Below are 18,753 nucleotides of genomic sequence, written 5' to 3' on the forward strand. Positions count from 1 at the left end.
AAATATTTTTATACGTATATATTTATACATATATGCATATATATACACATACACTGGTATATACATGTATATTTATTTATTTACTTATTTATTTTCAAAATTTATTCATTTATTTTGAGAGAGAGAGCATGCACATGTATGTGAGTGGGGGAAGGGCAGAGAGAGAAGGAAAGAGAGAATCCCAAGCAGGCTCTGCACTCCCAGCACAGAGCCCATCTCAGGGCTTGAACCCAGGAACTACGAGATCATGACCCGAGCTGAAATCAGACGTTTAACCCGGCAAGCCACCCAGGTACCCCTGGATGCATATTTTAAATGGAGTCAAATCCCAAATCATCTTTGACATCATGAACAAAAATCATTGTAATCTGTTATTCAAATTTCCAGTGATGCAACAACTATTTCAAGTGGAATATCCCTGGACTGTGGAGAGCTTCACAAAAATATAGTTTATCAAGAATAAGAACATCTTAGTCACTAATAACACAACTAAAATATTAGATTCTAATTTGGTATTTTGTCTCCTTATTTTGTTAGATGTCCCAAATCTGATCAAAATGCATTCTTTTCAGGCCACTAGTGACTCAAACCAGTAGGGATGAGTGAAGCCTTTTATAGGACAACATGACTGAAACACGTACACATCAACCGTTACATAGTCAGAAAGCTGGATCAGGACGTGCATGCATGCATAGCCCCTATTGATCTCACCTTAGGTTGTATTCTGAGTCCTGATAAACCAAATAAATAAGTTGCCTTTTGAGGACTAAGCCAGCTTTCTCCATTAGCGCCCCTCAAAAGAATAATACAGCAAATACTCTGTCACCTTCCTAAGCCAACCTTGTTCACAAAGCTATATGTGTAATTATTTTGAATGTGGTTTTTATTTTCTAATTTTCTATGATGTACATGCACATAGAGACTCACTCTAAGAACCGTGAACATAAACATCAGTCCGTGTGTGTTCCATTCTAAGATGACTCAGGTGAGTTCATGGAAATCATGGAATGTAATGAAAACTAATCAGCATACCTTTCTTCTTTTATTTTTATTTTGTTTTCTTAGGAACCTAGGCCTAGCAGCAGGGGGTAGGGGGGTGGGGAGTGGTAAAGCATTGGCTCTAGCCAGATGACTGTGTATGTTTCCCCTTCCAAGGTGAGGGAAAGAAGGGGATGGGAAATGAAAGAGGTGGCACTTACTAGACAAAGCCAGTGAATGTTTCTGTGGTCAAAGAAAATTTCCATGCTTAATATCTTTTGAAAATTATTTACAAAGCTCTTACAAATGTTGGAAGTAGCATAGATTAATTAAAAATTTACTACATTACAGCCCTTCTCTATAAACTTTTTCTGTTTTTATCATTAATTTCCACATCTGGCCTTGTTATCTTTTATATCCCAGCAGTGTAATGAGTTCCAATTCCTTGGGGGAAAGTTCTTTGTTGAAGATTCCTTAGTTGTCTCTCTATTTTTTCTATTTTAAAGATCAGCAGATCTCAAAGAGGTTTATGAGTTGGGCCTCAGATGGTCAATGCAATATGAAACTGCACACTAACTTTTGTCATATAGGCACATAGGTGTTTTTCTAGGGCAGGGTGCACTGACATCATTAGATTATCAAAGAGGTTCAAGGGCAAAAAAGTTTAAGGATAACTGTTCTCACATAGGCAAGGGTCGACAAACATTTGGTAGATGACAACAGATAAATTTCTTTCATCTTCAGGTCAAACCCTTTAATATATTTTGTCTGCCATATATTCATTTATGTTTTCTTGCCACATTCAGAGTCACAGAATGCTAGAGGTCGATAGAATGTTTTAAGTCACCAAGTCCGCTGCCCTTATAAAAAAGATAACTGACACCAAACAGGTTATGTGGCTTCCCTGAAGTTATTAAATTAGTAAATAGCAGAAATAGGAATAGAAGAATGTCTCCACATTCATAGGTTGACTCTGATTTTGATATCAGTAAAAGAATCAGGATAAAGGTGAACTGCTTAGCAAGATTTACTGCAAATATGTGATTTGCCTCATTTTGCCGGCAAGAATATCATCACCATCGTTTTCCATATTACCATTACCTTCTCTCCTGAGACTCATGTGTTTGCCCACAGCAAACAGATTTAATCCTAATCAATTTCCCTCTTTTCTCTCCCCTTCCCCGGTAAACAAATAATCTGTAACCAAGACGGAAGGTATCCACTTAGAGACATAGCCTGGCAATGTTTTATTTAACACACCTATAAACTTAGCCATCAAAAAACAGTGTTCTAACCTGAATGTCATAGATTGTGAAGGGAGACAGGTCTCTCAGAATGAAAGACCCAGGCACATTCATTCCAGTCTTGTAGAGCTTATTATTTACATAGACAGAATATTCAGTGATAACGCCATTTGGGTTTGAAGGAGATGTCCAGATGACACGTACAGATGTACTGTTGATGATGACAACCTCTGGAGGAAGCATGCCCTGAGGCTCTAGAATTAAAGGAAGAAACTGAATAAACTCCAGCTGTCTCTGAAAAAGCACTTGTTAAACTAAATGCAGATTAGTATTTAGGTTTTGCAAAGGGTTCCTTGCTTATCTGCTTTTCTCTGATGAAGTTATCACAGTCTGTAGTCCTCTGTAAATTGGCTTATTATACTCTCAGTCAGAAACCATAAGAATTGGTGGTAAAATGCTTTATACCACCAGCATAGTGCTAATCTTCAATACTATGTGACCAGTGGGATATGATGATAAATTATTCACCCATCTGCACCACCAACACATATCTATTATTTGTCTCTTTTCCCATCCCTTCACGCCATACCTCCCAGGGAAAAGGAAAGAAAATTTGCTCCTTAAGCAAAAAATAAAACTCAAATACATTGAGGCTGAGGCTGGTGGAACGTAAAAAAATCATTTGATGTTACTAGCTTGTAACTCAAGCAATATGAAGCAATAATGCAATATTGTCATTATGTAAATGATTTTGAATGTTGATTACCATAGGTAATGATGAAATCTAACATTAGGAAAAAAATCTTGCTTGGCGTTAAATTACACAATTATTCAAGCATGTCAGAAATAACTATGCAAGGACCTATTTTTATCATAAGAACCCATCTTAACTAGTTGAAAAATTGTCCTTGTGATCCATTCTATTTTATAAACAAAAGGTGTCGACCTTTGGCACCACAAAGGGAAATGGGTTCCACACTTAAAGTGCTCTGCTAATGACCTGGAACACTTGCTTGGGAGGTAATGATATTATAATGTTTATAATGAGACTTTATAAAGCCAAAAAGATTAGAAAGACCATTCCAAACACATTTCAGATTCACAAGTTGCTTCCCTTGCTTCCTCCCCCTTGCTAACTGGCTTAGAAATGAGTCAGAGGCAATTTTTCTCAGTGGCTGAACCTCCACCTACCATTTCTGGTGACTCAGGGAGAGCCCTCACTGTGTTTGGCTGTCGTTTTGAAAAGCATACTGCTTCTAAGAGCAAATCTTTAGAACAAAATGTTTCTAAATGTCACCATTTATTGATGTGAACTCAGCTCCAAACTAAGCATACACTGAAAAGAACAGGAACAAACTGGGCTAATATCCCATTATTAGAGCCTTGTGCTACTGTCTCTAAGGGACCACGTATTGATCTGCCACTTGACGACAGCAAGCACTTAAGCGTTTTAGCCCCAACCCCCTTCCCTCCAACACCGGAAATTTTATAATGGAGGGATGACTGATCTCAACCTCAGCAAGAATCAATCAATTTCATTTGCATCTCCGAAGCCAAGGGTCCCTTGAAGTCTGGACTCACCCCCATCGAAAGTGGTTGCACACAATACATCACCACTGATGCTGTGGACTCCATTGAAGACAGAGATAAAAATCCGATACTCTGTGTTTGGATTTAAGTGGCCGATGACATGAGAGTTTACATCTGGGAGGATTTTTAGAGATTCATTTGAGGTAGCAGAACTCCAAAAAAGTGTATAATATTCAACATCACCTTGTAGGTCTTGAAAAGCTGTTGACAATAAATGCAGGATACTGTAAATGTGGCTGATCTGAAAGGTTCTCAGGGGAAAAGATAGAAAATAAATTTTATCTTTAGCTATTTCTAGAAGGGGACAATGGAAAGCTCATGGAAACTTCTTTTTGGTGGTGCTGGTTTCTTTTTTTTTTTAACGAAGTTAATTTTTTCCCCCTCATCCCGTAATTAATTGCATAGATACTTATCCTTATAGGAAAATAAAATTTTAAATTTCCTTTAAATATTTTAATTATGTTACTTACAGTTATTCAACTAATTTTCAAAACTGCAATGTAACACTTACAAAAGGAAACTAAGAGTAAAATAAAATATTCAATACATGGAACAACTTCTGTTTCTAAGTAATATCATCCTTGAGAGAAGTCTATGCTAATACAATTAAAGGCATATCGTCACACATATCCTAGAACTTGAGGCATTTTTAAAAGTTGCTAACAGAATCTGCTAAATGATACCTAAAAGAACATTGGACTGATATCCTATTATATACACTCTTGATGTAGCAGAGTGATACAGCACGCTCTCCTTAAGGATTTGCTCAGTAGGATCCCAGGATGATATTTGAATTTTATCAAGGTTCTCATTCTTTTCTCCTACTTCATTGTGTTTCTATGATGTAGACAAATGCTGAAAAGATGCCAAAATCAATCACTTACTGTCTGACAAATATAACTCATCAATTCCTCAACCGTCATCCTTTCAAAAACCAGGCTACTGTTTTCTTTTTCCTCTTTCACCCGATTTCAACTTCTTTGGCCTAAGCTCTGTTTCTCATTACCTTTTTACAATGATGCTTTCAAAAGAAGACATAAAACAGCCATATTTTGGGGGTACCTGGGTGGCTCAGTTGGTTGAGCATGCAACTCTTGATTTTAGGTCAGGTCATGATCTTGCAGTTCACTGGATCGAGCTCCAGGTTGGGCTCTGTGCTGACAAAGCCTGCTTGAAATTCTTTCTTTCCCTCTCTACCTGTCCCTCCCCCACTCACTCTCTCTCTCTCTCTCTCTCTCTCTCTCAAAAGAAATAAATAAACATTAAAAAAGCCATATTTTCTTAGGTCGGAAATAGTATAAGTAGTACAATGTTCTACTTATATTAGTATTATTTTTTAGGAAATAGTATAGTATACTGCTCTCCTTACATCAGTATTATTTTCAAAGACCTTATGCAGAAGCTATTATCTTGGTTCATGTTAGAATTGGAGGTAGAATGTTGGTTTACGAGCCTGAAATTGTATGTAAAAGTATGTGTCAAAACAGTTCAGTAGCACTAGTCTAAGGACTGAAAGGAAAATGTGGCATTACTCTTTATGGTTATTTAAGTACAGTGTCTCTGATACGAGATCATAATACATGGCCATGTAGCACAAGACGGCTTTAGAGAACATATGGCTTTCTTTTAAGGACCCCTTTTCATTAAGATCTTGAGGGTTTTGCATAAAGACAATGCTGAGCACATTACTGCTTTGATTTTAGCTCAAGCAATAGTTGAAAAGGTTTGGTATGTTAGCATATGTGAAAGAGTTTACAGTAAGAGATCTTTAGCAATGAATCTGGAAAACTCTGAGGATAAGATTTGTTTTTTTTCTGATGTCACAAAATGTAAGCACCTTCAATAATGAGGTCATTATTATGTATTGGCAGGAACTGGTTATTCATAACCATCAATATTTTCCCAGATGATATTAGTCAAGTATAGCAAAGCCATTGGTGCTATGAGTGCAAAAGTTCCTTCTTTCATTTTTAATTATTTTCTACTGGCTTACAGTTGCATTACTCATTGATTTATAGCAGTTGAGATATAATGGAAAATTCACTGGATTTGATGTACATGTAAAATTTTAGTTTGTTAAATGAGGACTCTGGTTAGAAATCCAAGCCCTAAAGATACAATTTAATGCAGTGCTTTCAAACTTGCAAATATAAATGGGTATTACCTGGGTTATTAAATGCGCCTGATGTCTTTTCCATCAAGTTCCAATCAATGTACCTATGTATATACATCAAAAATATTGCAACTAGCACTGAAAGTTCAAGATGAGCAAAGATCGTATGTTAATATGTGGATAAAATTCTATTAAATGCCCATTCTTACCCATGTACCATATGTCAACCCATCTGAAATAGAAAAAAATCTATTGTCCCCCCAACTATAGAAAAAGATGGTGATTCAGTTCCATTGGTTATGTCTTACTCCATGATATAGAGACCTCTATAACCTGAAACAGGCAGCATCTCTGGGCAAAAAGCGCCAGATTTCTGCACTGTCTTGTCTCTCACCAACATCTACTTCAACATTTCTTTTTCCTCATTCATTTAGACAGTAGAGTACAGAGTCCAAAACACAGAAAAATTATAGGAACATATTATATTTTCATATCCTAGTCATCTGATGAGAAGTTCTTGCAGGCGTACACACATAAGAGTATGTGTTTTCATTGTTCAAACGTGTTTTTAAACTTCAGTGGGTTCTTCCCAAGTCACGGGACTGTCTAGGAAATAGAAGATACATCCTCAGTTCAATAGTCCAGCACAAAATTAAAGGCTGCTGACCTTGAGTCTACCTCTGAGAGAGGAATGCTATTAGAACAGAAATAGCTGGAATGAGGAGCCAAGTAAATCTCACCCTCCTTGTGTATTGGTAAAAGCTAAGCCTGAATACAGTTCCCTTTTTTAAAAGAAAAATATTAAGTTACAAGGCTTCTTCACGGTATAAGATAGGAAAACATTGTCTAGAACTTTCAAAAGCAGATTTGTGTGTGTATTACTTCTCTGAGAATGAAAGTTTTACAAAACATTTGCTTTGGGTTCTTAAAAATAACAAAAGGGAGATGCCTTTCTGAAAAAGAAGCCTCTAGGGAACGTGTACGTAATCATGAAAAGCCAGACATGAAGACAGAGATGTTAAGTCATCTTGCTTAAATAAGAAAGCGAGGAAACATAAAAAGCAATGGCTGAATCTGCATGGCAAGTAGAAAAGAGAGGAGTTAAAAATGCACAGTTGGAAAGAATAAAGAGGAAAACAACTGAGAAGAAATCAGTGAAAGTCAGAATTATAGATATTGAGGGCAGAGAACAAAAATACCTAATCAACTTGAAAAATACATGGAATAAATAATCATGGACATAAACTACCTCATGAAACCATACCCCCCAAAAAGGCTTATGTCCATAAATTGAATAGATTAATGAAGTTTTGATCAAAATAATGGAAATATATCCAAACACAAACATTTAATGGAACACTATAACATTTCAAAGGTAAACTAAAAATTGAGAGATTATCTACAGGGGGGCATGGGTGGCTCAGTCAGTTCAGCATCTGACTGTTGATTGCAGCTCAGTTCATGATCCCACAGGTCGTGAGATCAAGCCCCGTGTTGGGTTCTGCACTGACCCTGTGGATCCTGCTTAGGATTCTCTCTCTCCTTCTCTCTCTGTCCCTTCCTGGCTTGTGCTCTCTCTCCTCTCTCTCTCAAGTAAATAAATAAAGTTTAAAATAAATAAAATAAAATAAAAGATCATCTACAAAGGAGAAAAAATCAGATGAAGTTTAGCTTCTCATCTGGAACATCAAATGTTTGAAGACAGTATAGCAATTTCATCAAGTTTTGAGGAAAAATATTTTGATCCAAGAATTTCATACACATCCAAGTCATTATGTGCAAATACAACAGAGAGACTTCCTTATGTAGGGCAAAAAAAAAAAAAAAAAACTAAGGATAATGAATTTATTTACCGTTAATGATAAAATTTCCCCAACAATATTATCCAGAAGACAAAAAGGTAATTAAAAATCCCGAATTCAAGATTGAGAAAATTTGGAATTGATAAAGAAAATTGAAACTATTTAGAGAAAATAATTATGAAAAAATAATTATATAATAATTTACAAATCAGACATTAAAAATGGAAAGTGAGAAGGGCAAGGAAAGTAACAGTACACTGAATCCTGTATCATACATAAAATAGAACATCATGGAAAAATAGAGAAAGATAGCAGTAACTATCAATAGCATTAATGGGACACATAGCAATTTAACTTTAGAACTGATTATAGGGGATAAAATTTAGCATTCACTAACACCCATGTTTTTGTCTTCTTGTCAAATAGCCAGAATATATTTTCTGGGCTCCCTGCATCTGGGTGAGGTCATGTGACCAGTTTGTGCCACTGTTGGAGAAACCGACCATCTCTGATTGTGTTTAGTTTTTCCACCTAGAGGACTTGGGAAGGCCCATGGAATGGTGGACCTACTAGATGGAAGGAGTCAAGGTCCCTAAGTGGCTCCAGAGAGGTTAGAAGGGATGAGGAAGAGCTTCAGAATCCTCAGATTTATGGTTTTGGTTTCTGTGTGAATCCCATTACATAAAATAGAAAACACAGTAGCAATTATGGGATGCAGGATTTGATACTTGATTCACTTGAGACTTCTTGAATTTTAAGTGATTTTGTGGCAACTAGGTAGACTTAGAAATTAAAGTGTGAATATCTGAGTTAGAGTTACATGATTTGGAGGTATACACGCCAGCTTGTGTTTGAAGCAACAAGAAAAAATGAGGATTTCCCATGAGGTTATATTTGTTCAGATATTCTAATCCTATTTTGTGCAACGCATATTTTATAGAACACATAAATTTATCTGAGTAAAGGTGTTGCTCTAACTGTAGCATATCAATCAGGTCAATCTCAGTGAACTGAAGAAGAAGGTCATAACCTCTGGACACAATTTTTGTTATTAAATGCCATTTTGGGTGGCAATCTGTATGGGTTGGCCAGAAATGTGGTCTTAGGGGCACCTGGGTGGCTCAGTCGATCAAGTGTCTGACTCTTGGTTTTGGCTCAGGTCATGATCTCACAGTTCAAGAGATCGAGCCCTGCACTGGGCTCTGTGCTGACAGCACCGAGCCTGCCTGGGATTCTCTCTCCTTCTCTCTCTCTGCCCCTGTTCATGCTCTCTCTTCCTCTCTAAAAATAAATAAATAAGCTTAAAAAAATTGGTCTTAGCTGTAGCAGATTCTCAAATATACAACAATCTCCTCTCTTTTGTAGTAGATTCCTAAATAATTTTAAAGCAGCTGTTAGGTGGGCTAGTTGAAAGTCCTCCTGCAAAAGCACTTAGATTATTCTCTTTAATGCTGTTGGATTCTTTTTAAAGATTATTGTTAATATCAATTATTATCCTCTAGATTTTTAGTATCTAAACTAGGGTCAGCCAATGATAGTCTCTGGGCAAAATCTGGCCTATAGGCCAAATCTGTTTATATATAACCTGCAAACTAAAAATGGTTTTTATATTTTTAAACGGTTGGGGGGACAATCAAAAGAAGAATAGTATTTTGTGACATGTGAAAATTATATGAAAATGTTATTTCAGTGTCCATAATAAACTGTTACTGGCACACAGCCATGTTTGTTTAAGTGTTGTCTATTGCTGCTTTAGCGCTACAATGGCAAAGTTGAGCAGTTGCAACACAGGCTGTCTGTAGCCTGCAAAGCCTAAAGTATTTACTATCTGGCTTTTTCAAAAATGTCTGTGATCTGATCTAGGGCAATTGCAGTAAACCACTCCATTCTATAGTGTCCAAATTTGTCTATCATTGAATTCTTCAGCCACATTTCTCATTAGCAGGTGCATTGGGAGATAATGTCCAAATTTAAAAATTTGGTGGGATTCCATTAAGGTTATATTATAATAGAAGTGTCTTGCTCATAGATTCTCAAATTAGTGTCCAATTTCCCACGTTCTATGGTTCAGAGCTCTGGGTCATCAACTAAATACTTCTTAGAAAATGTGAGATTATCAAAACTACTTCTTGTGGGGCACCTGGCTGGCTCAGTTGGTAGAGCGTGTGACTCTTGATCTCTGGGTTGTGAGTTCAAGCCGTATGTTGGCAGTAAAGTTTACTTAATAAAAAAACAATTGTTTTTTAATCAAACTACTTCTTGAGAAAATTCTTTACTTGGACTCTGCTTGAGGGTAAAACTGGTCACATAAAGAGTTGGGAAGATCATCTTGGCCAGTGATCCCAGCCAGGTTCCTCCTTTTTCTCAAAAAGGTATCTCGTGCTTTCTATCTAGGTGAAGCATCAATCAGAAACAAATAACTGCATTTTGGAAACCTCATGAGCTACTTTCATCTCTCATTATGTCCTAGCTCCTATCAATAGCCTGCCAGAGCAAATTGTATTTAAAGGAAATTGTATATGAGATGTGTTAATTATTCATCATTTTACATTTGGCAATGAAAACAGGATAGATAATTTCTGCTCCTTAAGTGAATTGATATGAGCAAACACAGACTGAGATAGTTATCAAAGCTGAGGTAACCAAGAAGCTCACCAATAAAGTGATTTAAATAAAATAGATGTTAATTTATAACTCACATAATAGCCCCAAGGTGAGTGAATCAGATTGTGTTCCATTTCAACTATCCAAGTTCTTTCTCTTATGGGGCTTTGGATGTCTTATGTCCATGCCTGCTGAGTTGAAACTGTGAACATTGCCATGTCTACATTCCAGTTCAGGGAAATCATGAAGAAAGAACAGATAGGCATCTGCCCAATGTTTTGTGACTATGACACAGAATGACACACAAATTTCTTTTCACATTTTATTGGCATAAACACAGGCACATGGCCACAACCAACTCCAAGGCTGGTTAAGTGTAGTCTCTGGATTGACAGGCAGAGAAACACGATGGGATGGCATAGAGAAGAGAACTTTGGATGGGATCATGAGGTGAGGACTTCAAGAGCACCATGTCAGTAAAGTATAAGGGAAGAAGGTCAGGTTACAACAGGCACACAAGTGAACAAGAGGGCAGCCCACGGAAAAGGCAAACACAGCCTATTTGCTTTGATAACTGTAGTGAAGGAGGAAGAGTAAGGAACAAGGTGCACCAACAACCGTGGATGCTTTTTAAAGGAGTTGACATCAGGGGCACCTGGGTGGCCCGGTCGGTTAAGCATTCATCTTTGGTTTAGGCTCAGGTCATGATCTCAAGGTTCATGAGATGGGGCCCCTCACGGGGCTTTGCACTGACAGGGTGGAACCTTTTGGGATTCCCTCCCTCCCTCTCTACCCCTCCCCTCCTCATGCTCTCTCTTTCTCTCAAAATAAATAAATAAACCAACAAAAAAAGGGCTGACATTGGAAATTATTGATATGTATTGCCATTCGAACAAGATAAATTCAGACAAAGTCAGAAATTCTTCTGAATTTAGGACAGTCTAAATTCTTCAAAATTTGGTGGCTTCTGACTAAGAGATCAAGATGATGAAGATGCCTTTCTTGTGGATTTAAACTTGCTCTCTTAATGGTGACACCTTCATACTTTGTGAATTTTCCAGAGAGTTTACTGAGATATTGTAATGCAGGAGTAATGTCAGCCATCACTGTACTACCAGTGCCCAGGACAGAAAGAAGTCCTAAATAAATGTCTGTGGAAGAAAAAGGAAGGAAAGGAAAGACATAGAAAGGTAGAAGAGAAAAGGAGAAAGAGGAGAGGGCAGGTGAAAAAGAGGAAGGAGAGAGATGGAAAGGGAGAGAGATGTGGTACAAGATGTGAACACCCGAAGGTTGGGTGAGCTTTTGATGGATGGTAAGATGAGCAGCATTTGGATGATTTTTCATTCCTCTTTTTCAGTCCCTTCCTCTCTCACTACCTCCAGTGCCTTCTTGGTCTATTCTGGCCATGGGTGACCTTGTTAGTGAGGTGACCTCAGGAGATGTGCTGCCTTTCCACTGCATCCCCTCATGGGCATTTTCTTATTTGTCTGTTTATTTTAGAGTCAAAGTGTGGAGGATCTTAATAAATCACTCAGCAAATGTTCATAACCATTGAGGCAAAATGCATGAGAAATAGCTGAAAATTGATTAGTTTGTTTGGGAAGACTGCTTACTAACTATAATGTTGAGTGAATTACAAAGTTCCAGTTTCTATCTCATAGGGCCTTTCTGAGAATGGCATGTATAATTTAACTGAAGGTGTTTTTGTATCCCTTTTTATAAAAATATGATTTTTTTTCACTAATATAATTTATCTTCATGGTATTTCATTTAGGCTGAAATATTTTCTTTTATTATATCTAACAGGGATAAGAACCTCCTATCCCTATGGGGACCAGGAAGACAGAAAGCATGTGACCTGTCTGAAGCAGAAGCCATTAGTCAGTGACAATTGGTATTATTCCTCCAGCAATGCAGGAATAGTTTCACACAATCAACTGATTTTTCAAACCAATCCTCAAATCATCATCATTATGTGAGACCTTCTGATTGTTATTTTTTTAAAAATACTACAGACAAAACAGTGTAGGGGGGAGGGGGGAGTAAATGTGGCCTATGTGCTGTCAGTTTGCAACATGTACCCTAAAACTGAATTGAAGAAATGTGGGGATGTGTGTACCTCACACGATATCACATAGCGATGCAAAACTTTAAAAAATTGTTTTCAATGTTTGTTTATTTTTGAGAGAGACACAGAGACGGAGTGTGAGCTCCCAGAGGAGGGGGAGGGGGCGAGAAAACAGGAGACAGAATCTGAAGCAGGCTCCAGGCTCTGAGCCCAGCGCAGAGCTCGATGTGGGGCTCTAACTCAGGAACTATGAGATCATGACCTGAGCCGAAATTGGACGCTTAACCAACTGAGCCACCCAGGCACCCCGAGATGCAAAAGTTTAAAATGGGTGCTTCTAGAGTGTTCAATAACATTCCTGTTCATCCGTGGTTAGTAAAAATTTAGCAGAAATATACAGGTACCAAAATGGTGTGTACATAAGGAGGTGATAGTTTAGAAAGAATATGGTTTTTTAAAATACATTTTATGTTTTGGTGAAAGACAATTTTTAATAAGTAAATATTTATAAATTTATCCAGCTGACTTTCAACCCATAGTTTCCTGCCTTGTAGCATATTAAACAATGTGCCAAATGTATTCTGCGAATCAAGAAAACAACCTGCATTTAAATTACAAAAACTAGGTGGCCCTATCACCGAGGAGTGACCAGTTAATTTACTTAGGCGAGCAGGTTGCACAGAGGAAGAAAATGATAACGCAACAAGCTTTCGAAGAGCTGACCCTCTTCTGAGAGTTAACCTTTGTGCTCACAAATAGTTATCTGAAATATTTCTAAGGTATGAATGGAAATAACGGCAGATTGCATTACCTACATCCCGAAGGTCAGAGGTTCGGATTACCAAGGTAATGAAACTTCAGTGAGCTGCTGCAGATCCATTAGGTTTGTCAGTTTTTATAAGCATGCTTACTTCGGGCTTCCAATTATAACGTAAAGGACCTATATTGGCGAAAATTCAGCAGCTGGATCTTAACAGCAGTATTCAACTGTCAGATGAGGGGCAGGACATCCACCTTTATGAGCAGGCTCTTAAGATGAATCAGGTGGTGTGGGTAAAGTAGAGGAAGAGGGAGATGAGTGAAAATATATCATACATAACAATCCATCTCCAGATAAAAACTTCATATTTTTCCCAGAGGTGTCTCAGAGGGTAATCATAAGCATCAATTAACTTCCGTTCTTCCATTCAAATGGTTTAAGAGATCCCAATAGAGGTGACACTGATTATTAGAAACCTGCAACCTTATAAAAACCCTAGGGTTACTTAGCGGCAACGGAGATCAACACAACCAGTACAGATTTTAATTTACAATTAATGTCGCCTAATACTGGTTTTAATTCGCAACTGATACAACATGAAAGCAAATTCACTCAGATGTTCTCAGTGGTACAGGAAGCATGTCTTAGGCTGTAACAAAACTCAAAAGTTGAGTCAAAATCACGTGGTTGCTACTCACCAACCAGGAGTAGACTTGTATCTTTCTATGTAGATGATTACCCTGGCAGGTACAGTTTTCTTTCATAAGAGAAACATTTTAACTGGGGATTTCTAAATCAGGTATTTCTCAATATTTGGTACTACTGATACTTAGAAGAATGGTTACAATACATATTTCCATGATAAACAGGGTTGTTTTCTGTTTTTTAATATTTTTTAATGTTTATTTATTTTTGAGAAAGAGAGAGACAGAGAGACAGAGAGAGTGTGAGAGGGGGAGGGCCACAGAGAGAGGGAGGCACAGAATCTGAAGCAAGCTGGAAGTCATGGACTGCGAGATCATGACCCAGCAGAAGTCGAACCCTTAACTGAGCCACCCAGGCACCCCACGTGTTGTTATTTTCGGATTATGATAACGGATCACTACAAATTTACAGGTTCACTATTAAATGCTACTCTATTGGCCAACTAGACCTGAAACTTCAGTTATTGTGGTTTCTAAAAAGTGGCCGAGCAGATTAGATCCATCTGTGAGCTGTTTTAACTGCCCATAAAGGTATGTTCTGAATGGGGCCAGGGTGAACCCCCTGCATTATGGAAGCAAGTCCAGTGATGACGTCCAGGCTCCATTTTCCTGTGCCAAGCTGGAATTGTGCCTACAACCAGGGTTGAAGATGATTCACTCAGAAAAATCCCTCACATTACAGCAATGCTACTCAGTGGTTCTTGCTAATAAGTGAGGAGTTACAAGATGGAGGGCAGAGCTTTTTTTAGGAAAGTGCACAATATTGCACTGTATCAAATTAATATGTGGCCATTTCAATACAACTGGCTGGTCTGACAGAAAATACGCTTCCAACCAAAAGGAATGGAAGAGGTAGAGAAGCCCCAGGAAGGATGTAGAAGCAGGGAGAGAGAGTCTGACTCTGAAGAACAGCGCAGAAATCTCGGCTTTTTGCTGTGTGTGTGTGTGTGTGTGTGTGTGTGTGTGTGTTAACATGTCTATTTTAAATTCATTTTTGGTACTAATACATTAAGGGGAAAGAAAGGCATGAGAAGCTTACTTACTTGGTTTAGCCCATGTCACATCTATGGCTGTGTGGTTAAGAACATTTGCAGTGAGATTGGCTCCCCTCTCTGGAAGACCAGCTAATGTCGTCACGGTAGCTGGTTGGCTTGGTGTAAAACCCACGCCGTTGTGTACAAAGACCTTATACTCGTACGTTGTAAACCTAAAAGGTTGTTTTTTTAAAAGGTCATTATAAATTTCTCTTTTACAGCAAACAAAACACATAATTTTCTTTTTCCTCACAGAATACAGGATTTCCTTCAAAATGCACAATTTTCTGTTTCCCCTAAAAAATAGAATTATCTTCCTTTTCCTCCCTACACAAAGGCATATCACTGTTTTTGTAACTCTGGAGCCTTCACCAGAGTGTCAGGAAAAATATTTTATTAGGAATGCTAAAGCAAATACCCACTGTTTAAAACAAATGCAGCTTATCATTTTCTCATTCTTATTGTTTTCAGAAGTGGTAAGGATTACAGCTCAATTCAAGATGCAATTACAAATCTGGCAACCTGCCAGCTTTCTATCTGAATTTGATCCAGAGAGTTTTATGCTCTTCTTTTGGGGAAACTCATCCATTTTCAAATATCAGAATCCCTCATCACCGTTTTCTTCCTGTACCTATACTTTCTCCCCATAATCTCATTGGAAGATAGATAAACCCCTAAATTAAATCGTAACTGTGACCAAAGTGTACAACATTCTCCCGCGGAGAGTTTTGCTATAGCGAGCTGTATTTTGCAATCGTGTGAACATATTTCCTTGAGTCAGTACAGTGGAAGCTGAATATTGCTTTGCAGAAGGAGCAAAGTGGGTACTGGGTATGGAAATGTCATATGATGAATATTTCCCAAGTCATATACGAAATCAATGATTGAGTAAAGCCATCAATTCTTTATCCTTTTTGGTTCTTACAGGCAGAAGACTATCATGCTCTCTTTGTTTGGTTCAAAACTGCCCAGATAGGAAGATGTTATTTCTAGACACAGTCATATGTTATTTATAGACCCCGTCTGGACAATAGCTTGGATCGGGAAACTTGCTTAAACGTGTTGCATGACACATAACTATTCCCGGAGCCATCCAGTACTCAGGACGAGTGCTGGCTTCAGATCATCGTCACCTTATTTGGGTTTCCCACATCATCCAGGATGCCTTGTATCCAATGTGGGGCCTGTGGAATTTGTCTCCGTGAGTCACAACTTATCAGGCATGACAAAGAGTGGACGCCATTTGCAGGATTCTGCAAAATAACTGTCGGGATTCTCCCAGCATTTTGCTCCCACCTTTGTAGAGGTCTGTTTGTCTCATCTCACTCACAGCCCAAAGACATGGGGCTCTGCCTCAGCCACATGGAACGTGTTGCTCTGCTGTAGTGACAGGAAAGGGCTTCGGGATTTCTTGGAAGCTGTTTATCTGTTTTCCCCAAATAAGTACTAGCATCAGATTTCTACATTTGTCTGTTTTACCCTTTCTCCTCATGTTTTTCTTTCCTTTTTTTCTGCTGTGTAAGCTGTAATGTGTTGAATTGTGTCCCCCCTCAAAATATGTTTAAGTCGTAACCCCTGGTACCTGTGAGCTGAACTTAGGTGGAAATAGTGGAAATAGGATTTTTGCAGATGTAATCAAGTTGAGGTCTTACTAGATTTGGGAGAGCCCTAAATTCAACTGACTGATGTCTTTATAAGAGAAAACAGAGGAAATTTTTGATAAGGAGACACATAGGGGGACACACAGAGAGAAGAAGGCCATGTGAAGATGGGGGCAGAAATTAAAGTTATACGGTCACAAGCGAAGGAACAACTGGGACGACCAGAAGTTGGAAAAAGTGAGGAACAATTTTTCCTCGGAGACTGGAGGGAGCATAGCTCTGACAACACCTTGAGTTTAGATTCTTAGGTTCCAGAAATGTGAGAGAATAAATTTCTGTTGTTTTATGCCACCCAGTCTGTTTCTGGCAACCCCAGGAAACTAATGCAAATGCTTTCAGCAAGTGCCAAATAGTTGACTGGACCAAGACAATTGGAAAGATAATAATAACCTTTACTTAGTAGTCAATTTGTTTCAGGAATTTTCCACATGCATTAACTCACTACCTCACAATTACCGCATAAGGTGCTATTATGACAACTATTTTGAAAATGAGGAAAATAAAGCTCAAAGAGTTAAATCACTTGCCCAATTTGTCAAGCTGGTGAGACAGCGCAGGTTCAAGCCCAGACAGTCTGATTCTAGAGCCTGCTCTTTTAGCCATGATGCTATGCTGCCAACATAATAATGATGGTGATAATAATAGCAATAATAATCTTAAGGATAATCTGATCTGTCAATACTTGGATGATGTCATATGACTGGGGCTTGACCTTTGAGTTATTTTTCTGGCAGTGGGGATAGATTTTTGCTTAGGTATCCAAACAGTCTCACCAAATTTCCTCTGTAACCACCAGTATGAATTTGAAGGATGGTGAGTTGGGGTTAAGAGGGTAGCAAGTCTGTGACAAAAGAATGAAACAAAAGCTAATGGCTCACATGGGAATTGAACCAGCGACCTTGGCTTCATTAGCTCTCTCCCTGAGTGAAATACTTTTAATTGTGTTTTACTTCATAAAATGGCTTAAAACAAATTTAGCTAGAGGCTGGATGCCTAATCTTCCCTCCTACAATATTTGAATTTTTCTTCCACATGTCTGTGCTATTATTCATTTAGTAATCTTTATGGCTTTATTTATTTATTTATTTATTTTTTTTTTAATCTTTATGGCTTTAAATGGATACCATTTGTGTGATTCTTTTCTGCAAGTGGAATTAATATCATCAGGTGAATAAGTGATAAATTGTAAAAAATTCTGTAGGGCCTCAGTTTGTCATGTGACAGTTTAAGCTATTTCATTATAATTTAGGTGTGGTAAAATACATGCTTTATATCTACACAGCAGAAATTGAGGCCATATAGATATATGTAACTGAAAAGTCCTGTTTGCAAAGCAGTATTTAGAATTTTTGAGTGAGACCTGACTCTAACTCAAATAATAAAAAACCTGCTCCATCTTTGAGGTAAGAAAACTAAGACTCTGAGAAGTTAAGTGGCTTTGCCTGAGGTTATACCATTAGTTAAGATGACTGAGAAAGCTGTACTCTCCTCAATTTCTAATATTAAATTCTTTCCACTATTTATTATTTTATTTAATTGAGAAATCAATAGGCATTTGACTTGAAGTTCATGCATTTGTCTTTTGCATTTTCTTTAACTTTCACGGTTAAGTTAAAATTTTCAGGATATAAGATCTTGGATTCTCTTACATGGAATACTAAAATACACTGTTTCCATTGGCATCCCAAACCTAATCTTTATGTTAGTTAATATAGATACGACTACGTGGGTCAGTTTATATTTTATCTCTTCGTGTCAAAAAAGAATGTATATATTAGTGTGCTTAAAGTGGTATTTTTTCATCTACTCAAGGTGTGTTATTTTTTAGATGGACCTACGTGTTGATTATTAACATCACATGCGATATGCCATTTCGTTAATAATAAGAGAATACTTATAAAAGAAAAAATGTTAGATGGATTGACATCATATACTCATGCAAAACGTATGCATATCAACCAATTTCTTCTCCAAATACTAATCGTGTTCTCTAGGTATGTCTTGAAAAATGTACCATTTGAAACCCTGTAGCAAACAGCTTTTGACATCTGCAAAGTGAATGAACACTTAGAGTCTATCTGTAGCCAGTAAAACCAACTGTTTGGGGTCAACTTAGGATGACTGGGCTATTACAATGGTTATTCTCTAGGGGAGCCTGGATGTCTCAGTCGGTTAAGTGCCCAACTTCAGCTCAG

At 37.7% G+C, this 18,753-nt stretch overlaps 1 protein-coding gene across 1 annotated transcript in view; it reads right to left on the reverse strand.

Annotated features, from left to right (window-relative positions):
* Positions 1 to 18,753, reverse strand: part of USH2A (usherin) — a 737,363-nt gene that overhangs the window by 211,517 nt on the left and 507,093 nt on the right. The window contains exons 44-46 of the mRNA XM_078441308.2: positions 14,907 to 15,070; positions 3,804 to 4,013; positions 2,274 to 2,476 (exon numbers count right to left, since the gene is read on the reverse strand). Coding sequence (XP_078297434.2) covers positions 2,274 to 2,476; positions 3,804 to 4,013; positions 14,907 to 15,070 — 577 coding nt within the window. The remainder of the gene's footprint in view (positions 1 to 2,273; positions 2,477 to 3,803; positions 4,014 to 14,906; positions 15,071 to 18,753) is intronic.

This window comes from Panthera onca, chromosome F1, assembly GCF_046562875.1.
Source record: "Panthera onca isolate mPanOnc1 chromosome F1, mPanOnc1 haplotype 2, whole genome shotgun sequence".
NCBI lineage: Eukaryota > Metazoa > Chordata > Mammalia > Carnivora > Felidae > Panthera > Panthera onca.